Below are 10,758 nucleotides of genomic sequence, written 5' to 3'. Positions count from 1 at the left end.
AGGACACATGCAGCGACTGAGGTGGACAAAATTTATCATCAATGTTTAGTGAATCCTACAACATTTACTTCTTTATATTTTAATATAGTTGCAAAACATAGTAAGTACACAGTTCTAAAGTGATTGCAAGGGCCAAAGCAACCTTCAATTCTGCTGCTCACATTGAGACCTCTGCATAGCTCCACCCATCCCTACCTATATCTCTGCCTTCTTCTTCCTCCTTCTTTCTAGGATCTGACAATGTTTCTTTTCTGATTGCACTCCTTGGCACTCAAGAATTCAGATTTTCTTTCAGGCAACTCTGCTGATATGAAATAGACATGTGACTGTAAGCTGTTCGGGAACCTGTTAATTATTGGCCCAGATTTATGTTATGTTACTTGTTTCATGCCACAAGTTAAATGCAGCACATCCAGAGGCAGGTCAGAGCCACAGAATCCAACCATTCCACAGCTCCTGGGCTCAGAGTTCAGTTTCAAACACATCTCTAATGAAATGACCTTGAAGATGACAGTTTAAGCAGTTGCCTCCATTTTCATACATGAATCAGCCATAAAGGAGCTTACAGTTAGCCTAAAGCTGAGCAAATGTTGGACCAAAAAGTCTTTATTAATCAATAAAGGCAAATTCTATTTGAATACTGTCATGCTCTTCATGGCTAATTTACCAACAAGGCCAACCAGAAACAGAAAAGACAACTTCTTTAGCGCTAGAGACAGACATTAAACATAAACCAGTTTAAATGATCTTCAGAAACTGGTTTAAACCTTTAACAGAACAGATGCACAGGAGGTGGTTCAAGCACCTACTTTGAACTCCTTCAAGAAGAATTTGGATGTTTATCTTGCTGGGATCCTATGGCCCCTGCTGAATTCCTGCCCCTGGGGCAGGGGGCTGGACTCGATGATCTACCGAGGTCTCTTCCAGCTCTAATATCTATGAAATCTATTAAACCAGTTTGAGAATGGCTGAAACCAGTTTGAGATAAACCTGGTTAAATGTATTATCAGACTTAACCAATTTGGCTCAAACTGGTTTATGCAATATCTGTCCCAGACCCCTTGCTGGTTTAAGATAACATGTAACACACAACATCACAAACTCTTTAGGTTATTACATTTCCCTGAACTTTGTTAACATGAAGTCAAGGTTTCCCAGTGTTGCCTTGTGTCCTTTTAGAACATGAAGAGTGGCTACACTGCAATCTCTGAAAACCAGGAAATGCAAAGGACCCTCCTCTTCAATAAAACCTTTACTCCAACCCCTGGCACTAGGAATGGCTTGGTCAGGTGGTGCAAAAATTAACAAATTATCCAAGGAAGTGATGGCTTCTCCAACCCTTGCTCCAAATAAAGACTGAATTTCTTTCTGCAAGATGCTTTAATCACAAGTTATTTGATGGAATTCTGTAGTCTGATATGTTGAAGGCCAGATGAGATGATCTAATGGTTCCTTCTGGCCTTAAAATCTTTGAATGTGTGATATAATCAGAAATGAGAAAGGACTAAAAGAATATGCTATTGTTTACATTATATTCTACTAGTCTGAATTGCACTGAATCATTTTCTATGATTCATCTGCATGCACCCAGCTGTGCTTAATCTGTTGCATGTTGCTGTACTGAATAGTGGACGGATTAACTGAAGCAGGTTGGTAATGCTGTGATATGAAGAGAGAGGTTTGTCTGTACCTTGAGGGGTAAAGTATGGCTCATTTCATTGCTGAGCTCTGTAGGTTGTCAATAACAGTGTAGAGAGGCCTTCTTGCCATGGGATTACCAGCAGCCTGGTGGTCATGTTACAGTGTTTTCCACCACTCAGTGGAAGGAAAATGAAGATTGAGGAATCCTTTGGACAAGCTAAATGGTTGATGACATTTAGCCAGTCTGGGTAATTTCCCTGGTCTCAGTGTTGATGGGCCAGATGTAGGTGACTCCTGTTTGCTACATCTGAAGAAAATTTAAATTTTGCCTTAGCAAACAGAAGACATTAGATTTGTCCTGCTGTGCTCCCCCATGCTGCTCCAAGAGTGTTCTGTAGCCTCTGTGGGTACATTTATATGATGCAAAGCAGTGCCATGCATTTATATCCTGAGCTAGCTCTAGGTGTTCTAACTTTTAACTGGAAGCTGTACAGCCATGTTAGTGCAGTGCAGCATCTCAATTTTTAAACCACACCTCTCCCCAATGCTAATCAGCCTGAGCACACTGGTGCAGTAATGCAGTTATACTGCTTCCAGTCCTATGGCCAGTAGCTTGAATATCTGAGTGGGGCATTGCTTTGTGGCATCTAGGCATAACTTGTTAAAGGAGAGTGCTGGAGTGTGTGTTATTCGTGTGGTAGGCCACAACTCAGAGAGAGAAGAGTTAAGGTAATGTTCTGTATGCAGGAATATCTTACTTTTGTACTTCCTGGTGCTCAGAGATTTACATTTTGGTTACATAACTTATCATTACCTGGGTTTCATGTGTTTCGGTCCAGCTACTTCCTGCACTGTGGAGAGCAGGAGGCCAGCTCCTGCTGTAATGTAGACATTACATTTTCCTTGGTTTTTCAAAAATAATTTCCTAGTGCCACAGCCCCACTCTCCACTTTCAGTGCCCCTGGCTCTTTAGTGCTTATTGTCTGAGCCACAGATGCTAGCTGCATGTTAGTCCCTTTGCTGCCCCTGCATCATTTCCTTGTCTTCTGTTTCTTTGCTCCTCTAGTACAGCCCAGTTTCTGTTTCCAGGCCTTTTTTCTCTGGAAAAACTGGTGATGGAAGAAGCCTAGAATGGAGCCAGATGTTTTTTGAAGTAGAAATAGTCATGGATGAGCACAGATGTGGGAATTTGTGGGGAGGGGAGCAACATATCTGAATCCCTTCCCTATTTCTTCTTGAAACAGCATTATGAGGGAGAGTGACTTGGCACTCCCTCCTTCATCAATGGAGGCAACCTAGGGAAGGAAGGTCTTGGTTCATTCTTCCATTGGCCTTAGTGCAACCATGGGGAAGAATCATGGAGAATCAGTGTATTCTTATGGGTGTTAGGAGGAATGGTGGGGAGGACACAGATTCCCTTCTCTCCAAATATATCACCAAAGAGGAAGGTGTCCACCTTATACACTTACAGGCATATTGGATAAATTCATAATTCACTTTACAGCATCATATAATACCAATGCCAACCTGTTATCCATTGCCTGCATTGTAACAAACACTGCTTATCTGCAGCTCATTTGAGCACATAAACTGCTGAAGTACAAAGAAACTCTTGCCCCCACTGTTTCCTTGGTTACACAAATGCACTCTGTTTAAGTGCATAATTAATGAAGTGGTTAAAGGCCATCATTTTCAAGGATTCTAAAATAGACTTTGTTTTGGAATCATAGGATAATTACATTTATCAAAGCTCAAGTCACTGGACTATTTTTTTCAATACTATAGCATCTGAACAATCCCTGAATCTAACAAGGGTCACTGTATAGGGGTGTGCATGTCCATCATTAGCCAAGCCAGAGCACAGCCCTAAAAAGTAAAAGTTGGCAAAAGAATAGAAACCCCATCCTGCATTCTCCCAGTCCCCAAATCTCTTTGGTGAATGCTTTTATAGTGAAACTTCCTGTACATCCAAGGATCATATCAAATTGCACCTCGTAACCTACCAAGGACATGCAATTTGTTGTTCTCATAAAACTTGCTAATGTTAAATGGCATATGTACAGAGCTTTTCATTCACTTCACTGTAGAATTGCAATGCATTTGCTGACCACAATGTCTCATGCTAACAGAATATTGACCCACTTCTTTGCGGTAACATAACTAGGTCAGGGTGAGCAGGACACCAGCTCTGAGCACTGAGTGGGAGGGAGTGCCAGAATCACCCCCAGGAGTCTTTGCCATGGCAGGAGCAGCCTTGTGCTGCCTTGTCTGGCCCTAGGTGCCAGGCAGGACATAACCATGCCAAGCAGTGCATCTGGGGGGCAGGGAGTGAGTAGAGTGAGCAGAATAGTGCTCTCTCTTCTGGAAGCTTTTACCAGAGCAGGCATAGCTCAATACCCAATATGTATGTATGGTGGGGGGAAAAAAAACAAGGCACCAGGGCAGACTCCCAAGGAGCCTGGCCATGGGGCTACTGCCATCTGAATGGAGCTGATCCTGCTACAGCAGCAGCAGTGGCAGAAGCAGCCTGGGAAGCTCAGCCTTCCCATCCTCTCACCCACGTCTCACCCTGCCTTTGGTCTACAGTAACTGGCATACCCCTGTGCCTCACCCCCACCAGCTCGGGCACCCAGTGAGCTCACAACACCTATGTTTCTGTGGCCATCTTACTCACTTTTCATTGATCTGAATATAAGGATCCGCACATCTCACTGGGTCTAAACATTTATATCCTCCTTGAATATTGAAACAAGTTTGCTGTTGGGTACAAGTAAAGTTTCTATTCTCACATTCATTGATATCTGAAACAAAAATGAGAGGATAATACAAGGAAGTCAGTGCATCAGCTTTATAAGGAAGCAATTCTACATCTTAAGAAATTGCACCAAAGGGTCCCCAGACATGCAGAGTACTGACTTGCTCTGCCTACTTCTGATAACTAGCTAATTCTAGTCAGCCCCCCTTTTAAAAACATTTTACACTACATTATCAGTATTAATATTTTTTCTTAGTATGTAGCAGTGTCCACAGGGTGCTGAGCAAACATAAATGAAGATGAATCCCCTGCCCCCAAAAACTTTGCAATCTAAAGAGAAAGATGGAGGGGAGGGGAATGGGGTCTATGTCAGGACCCTGTTGTGCAACTATTACTTATGCTGGAAAGCACTTACAGGAATAATCCCATTAACCTCTGTGGGAACTTCTCATGTGAGTACATACTTAGCAACATTGTGCAACAGGCCCCTAAGAGGATTCCATGTGGCAGAGCTAACGTTAAGTATTTCATTTCCTGAGTATCATTGAATCAATTCAAATTCTCTCCAGAAAAAAACTGACCTAATTGCTGCTTGCTTGGAATTTAATTCCTAGGTGAAATGTTCTTACCTTGACAGCTTCTTCTGTCATCGAGTAGAAGATAGCCAGAAGGACAGGAACAGTAGTAGGAACCAGCAGCGTTCACACATTCATGCTGGCAAAGGAACTCCGAGAAGCTGCACTCATCCATGTCTGCAGTGGTGAAATGGAGTTTAGAATCCTTGGCTGCTTGTAAATGCAACAGCGGTTTAGTTCTCTCTAACCTGAAACATTGGGTTTTTAATTGGTGCATTTTTAATTGTGTTGATTAAAAACCCACCGTTTCAATTTAGGGACTTGTGTCACATCACAGTGACAGCCCCCATCAGCTTACCTACCTCCCTGTCCCTCCCCGCCTCCATGTGCAGGCTCCATCAGAAAAAGAAAAAATAAGCGGTGGAGGGCTCAACCCTTTCTTTTTTTTCCAGAGCCTACCTGCCTCTCCTGTGGTCAGTGGACAAGCTGCCAGCAGGCCAAGCAGCCCCTGAGCTCCGAGGGACCCCAGACCTTCCCTCCATGGCAGCAGCGCCCCCCAGGCAGCACCCACCCACTAGGACCCCCCAGGCCCTGCCACCATGGAGGGAAGCACTGAGCCCTGCGCAGCTCAGGGGCTATGTGACTCCGGTGCCAGCTCATGCGGGCAGGCTCCACCGAGGAAAAAAAAAAGTAAAAAAGCAGCAAGGAGCCTGATCTTTCTTTTTTTTTTTCCCCTGGAGCCTGCCTGCCTCTTCCGCAGCCAGGGAACAAGCCGCCAGTGGCACAAGCAGTCCTGAACTGTGGGGGGCTGCAGACTTTCCCTCTGCAGCGGTGGCACCACCAGACCACCTGGGGGGGAGCTGCTAGTGGATGGGTGCTGCCTGGGGGGTGCTGCTGCCATGGAAGGAAGGACTGGGGCCCCCTGCATCTCAGGGACTACTTGGCCTGCCAGAAGCTTGTGCTCCTGGTCACAGGAGAGGCAGGCAGTTTCTGGGAGGGGAAAAAAAAAAAGATCAGGCTCCTTGCCATTTTCTTTTTTTTTTTTCAGTGGAGCCTGCCCACACGAGCTGCCACCAGGTCACACAACCCTTGAGCTGTGCAGGGCCTGGTGCTTCCCTCCATGGTGGTGGCAGGGTGCTAGCAGGCAGGTGCTGCCTGGGGAGTGTCACTGCTGTGGAGGGAAGGTCCGGGGTCTCTTGCAGTTCAGAGGCTGCTTGGCCCACCGACAGCTTGCCCCCTGGCCATGGGAGAGGCAGGGAGACTTCAGCACCTCATGCACCATCCTTGCTGCCTTCCCGCCACTTGGGACCACCTGGGAATGGGCTGGCTTGCCCCAAGGCAGTGCAGCAAGGCAGCAGGAGGACAGCTGGGTTTGCTGGTAGCTGGAGAAGGTACTGGGGATGGTGCACGGGGTGCTGGAAGCCCACCAAGCCCAAGCTTCCCTGAGCATGTCTGGGTTTCCAGTACCCTGTGCCCCTTTGCAATTTGTTACGTAGCAAACTAAAATACGTCAGATGTGTTTTACTTTGCGATAAGGTCATTTAAAGCAAAACATGCCACTGCACTGTGTCTTTTCAGAAACCTGTTTCTAATGTATCATGTGATTGCTCATCTACTAATGCTTTCACTTCACAGGAAGAATTAAGCATGAAGCGCAGGTATGATTCTAATTTGCCAAAGAAAGAAACCTTTACTGGAAAAGAAAGCCTCCCTTTCCCTTCAAATGAGTGACATGAGTCCTGGCAGAGATCTTCCATGCAAACCTAGGCAGAGCCAGATCTGTTTTCAGCCTGTATTTGGTTGTTTTCAAGGCATTCCAATATGGTTTAATAATTCCACTTCAGCTCATTGTAGGACTATTGAAAGGCTGAAAGATCTCCCAAACACTAGCACCACAGCTAAGCAGCTTTTCAGATATTTGATTAAAAACAGAAATTCTGCCTCCTTTCTTTTTGCTTCTTGATTTGACAAGTCATTGTAATTCTGTGTTTGAGTGAGAGAGCAGCGCTTCAGTGTTCCACGTGGGAACATGTCTAACTGAAAGGAAAGTGCATATAAAGCATTACACTGAGGAAGGTCAGTGTTAATCATTTCCTTATTCCTCCATTCAGTTATTGAGGGAAATAAAGGCTAGTGTCTGAGCCAGGAACTCCCAAGTTCTAATTCTCAGCTCTGACATACTGGCTCCCTTGGGCAACTCACTTTCTCTCTTAGACTGAAACTCCCTTTCATTAAAATAGCAGCAGTATTAATCCACTTCACCCTGGTGTTATGTGGATGAATCAGTATCTGCGATGTACTTTAAAATGGAAATGTGAGACTTTATTATTCAAGCAGTTTCATAGCCTGGAGTTGTCAAAAAGAAGTTCACAAGAACAGGCCAAATTCTATCTTACACCTTGGGTAATGAGGATTTGCACATGTTTGAACAAGACAGCATTTTAGTATTAGAAAAAAGGGCTTGCAAAAAAATTTACATAAGGTCTCAACCACCAAACTGCCATTTTAAGCACTGCTGAGGTCCTCCTATCCCTTGCTCAGCTGCTGCCCAACCCTGGAGGAACCAAAAGTCCAGAGTGGCTTGTTTTCTTTGATCACATCCTCTAAATTGATGCCATGGGGCACATACAGAACCACCCAGTCCTAACACAACAGCACTGCTCAGCGCCCTCTCTCATGCCTGAACCCCTACAGGATTTTCAAAGCAGCCATTTCCCTGCTTACCTAGTCTGTAGAGACCAATTCAATAGGCATTTCAAAGCATGCCTAATACATACAAACGCTATCTTGTGGTTAAAACACTTACCTGGAAGGTGGGAGACCTAGATTCAGATAACTCCTCCCTTGCCTGAACTGGCACACAGGTTTCAAGCCAAGTTTCCACCTGCTAGTTAAATATAATAACTACTGTGCTGTAGTTTGGGTGTCTCGCAATCTCCTCTGTTGAATGTGTTCTGGTTTGTGTAAAGTACTTAAATATTCATTGGCAAGGAGACTGGATCTTGGATCACTGAGGAGACTGCCACATCAATGGAGTGTGGCATTGTTCTCACTGGCACTTTTATATGAAGTGGAATAACTACAAAAGGAGATACTGAGAGAGAGACGCCCTCGAATGCCCTACAGTAGGACTAACTTCTAGAGCAGGCAGTGGTGAGTTCAAATCCCTACTCTGAATGAGGTGGAGGACAGAGATGAATGTGGTTCTCCTGTTTTCCAGAATACTATTCTAACTACTAAATTAAATGTTTCCCTCACTTTCTGCTGTACATGCAGTCCTGGAAAACGGTGCATAACTCAAATTCACATAAAGGGAACCCACTTTACAATGTAACTAATAGGGATACAGTCCAAGACCTCGACTGTACTGACCCCCAGGCCCATTTCTACTGCTTTTTCAAGACAATTTTGGTACTTGCCAACACCAGACAGTACATATAAGCACAGGGCACTATCATAATGGGAATGGCAACTACAGAAACTTGTATCACAGACAATGAGCGAGGAGCACAGATCCACACAGGAAACTATATTTTGGTGTGTGTCACTCCCACAATACACCGCACAAAGCAGCTGACTGTGGGCTTCCACCACACTGATCGCATAAGAGTGAATTTACCTTGCATATAACACATTTTTAGTATAAAAAGGGTCATCACATAAGAGCGAATTTGCACATACAGAACCCGCATAAAGCAAGGGAAACCTGTACTATTGGGTTACTAGTATAATGGAGACAATATCACCACCACCATTTTCTACATATCATAATTTTTTGTGGGAAATGACTGACCTGACTTTGGGGCCTAATTCTGGGAGAGGGCTCACAGCTGAGTCCTGAGGGAAGGGAAATGCCCCATCCTAGCATGGTGTTAGGTTCCTAATAGGGCTGTGCGAAACAGCACCGTTCAATTTTGACTTGTGTTTCGACAGAACAGTGTTTTGTTTTGTTTCGTTTTGATTCGAAATCGCTGTTTCATTTCGTTTCGTCGAAACAGTTTCACTGTTTTGATGTTTTGCCCAAAGGCTATAATGGGGACACTCAAAACAGCCTATAACTTTGTCGTGGCCTGATTTCGATGAAACTTGCAGGAATGGTTGCCCCTTCTGAGGGCATAAAGCCTGCCAAGTTTCAAGGAGATAAGTGCAGGGGTTTCAGGGAAACTGAACCTCAAAGTCTTGAATGCAAAAAACTCATGTCATGTGTATGTGTTAAGCCACAGCGGGGTCAAAACTGCAGGCATGCTAGCTGCTTCTGAGGCCACAAAGCCTGCCAGCTGTCAAGGAGATAGGTTCAGGGGGAGTCTGGGTTCTGGGGCCCTGCATCTCTGGCTGCTGACAGGCAAAACTCATGACATGGGTGGGTGACTGTGTGTGTGTTAAGGTGTGCCCTCACTCAACTGACACCAAGGCAGAAAGCAGGGCAGTTCAAACAATGCTGCCTTTTATGCAGTTTTTCCATCCCTCCTCCAGAACATGGGGATTGGAAGAGACCTCAGGAAAGGATGACAGTCACCAGCCAGCTACACAGTCAATATGAGAGCACTCCTCCCCCCCCGCTTTAGTTTCTGCTTCCCTGAAGGCAAGCCCAGCTTGAGCTTCGAAACTCGAAACGTTTAAAAAATTTCGAAATGTTTGGACTTGCCTCATTTCATTTAGAGGCTGTTTGAAGCTCTCTGTTTCATTCAATTTTGCTGTTTCAAGCTCGAAACAAGTTGAAACAGCATTGAAATGAAACTGCTGGCGAAATTTCGCACAGCCCTAGTTCCTAACTCCCTGAGAGGAGTGAGACTTAGCCCCTGCTCCTCTCCTCAGATTTACTTGACTTTGGTGGGCTTTTTCTTGCTGGCTTTGTGACTCTCATTCACAGTCACCTTACCAAATGAAGGTGTAGAATTGCGTAAAAAGCCAGGAGCCGTAGCTCAGGGATGTGGATTCCACTAAGCTGCAGAGAGTCTAAAAATTGTGTTGCAACACTACATGTTGCAATACCTAAGGCCCTGTGTGACTTAGCTCTGGTCCATTTTTTTTAATAGCAAGGTTTGCACAGATGAGCAGCCTGGGAAAGATTAATATACACTGGACATCACATGTCTTTTTTCTCAAAAACAGCATGCTACATCTGTTTACTGTAAACTAAAAAAAAATATTTTCCAGTGCGTTTTTTCCTTCCAAGAAATATTGGCTGAATTCTCTCCTTTTAGCAGGCTGTGGAAATGCTCAGCACAGGAAGAAGTTTAGCTTTTCTTCTTCAATTGAACAAAATCAAGCAATAAAATCAAAATAAAAACAAGGGGGTGGCAGAAGGACAGTATTATATCACTCTGCTGTATAGCATATACTATATACAGCTCATACAGCAACATGCTGAGTGGAGAGCCCTTATCTGATTAGCACCACTAACTCTCATGAGGACGTGCGTAATGTTTCTTTAATTGTGGAGTCTGAAGCCAGCCAGGGTGGAACAAGAGCATGTTGTTGCCAGAAGTGGAGCAATAAAGCAGGGCGAGGGAAATAATTTGGTTCAGTAGGTTCTGAAGCATGTGCTTAACTTTTAGTTCATGGCTATCTGCTGAATCAGGGCCAGTCATTTTGGGAATATTACTGTTTCCCATATTCTAATAAAGTTCCTTGTTCAGTGTGGGAAGGAAGCACCTCTTTCTGTGGTTCTTTATCACAAGCACAAAACAGTTTTAATCTTCATTAGATTTCTTTAAAACGAATATAAAAATCCTATCAAACCCATGTCCAGTATAAGGCCTTCTCTCTCTCTCTCTCTCTCTCTCT

The 10,758-nt window shown here is 44.4% G+C and overlaps 1 protein-coding gene across 1 annotated transcript in view; it reads right to left on the bottom strand.

The window, feature by feature from the left end:
- Nucleotides 1-10,758, bottom strand: part of LOC102368485 (fibulin-5) — an 85,247-nt gene that overhangs the window by 4,771 nt on the left and 69,718 nt on the right. The window contains 3 exon segments of the mRNA XM_006037396.3: nt 1-16; nt 4,316-4,442; nt 5,026-5,148. Of these exon segments, the coding sequence (XP_006037458.1) occupies nt 1-16; nt 4,316-4,442; nt 5,026-5,148 (266 nt within the window).

Source organism: Alligator sinensis, unplaced genomic scaffold, assembly GCF_000455745.1.
Source record: "Alligator sinensis unplaced genomic scaffold, ASM45574v1 scaffold645_2, whole genome shotgun sequence".
In the NCBI taxonomy this organism is placed as follows: domain Eukaryota; kingdom Metazoa; phylum Chordata; order Crocodylia; family Alligatoridae; genus Alligator; species Alligator sinensis.
This window is presented reverse-complemented; position numbering and strand designations above follow the sequence as displayed.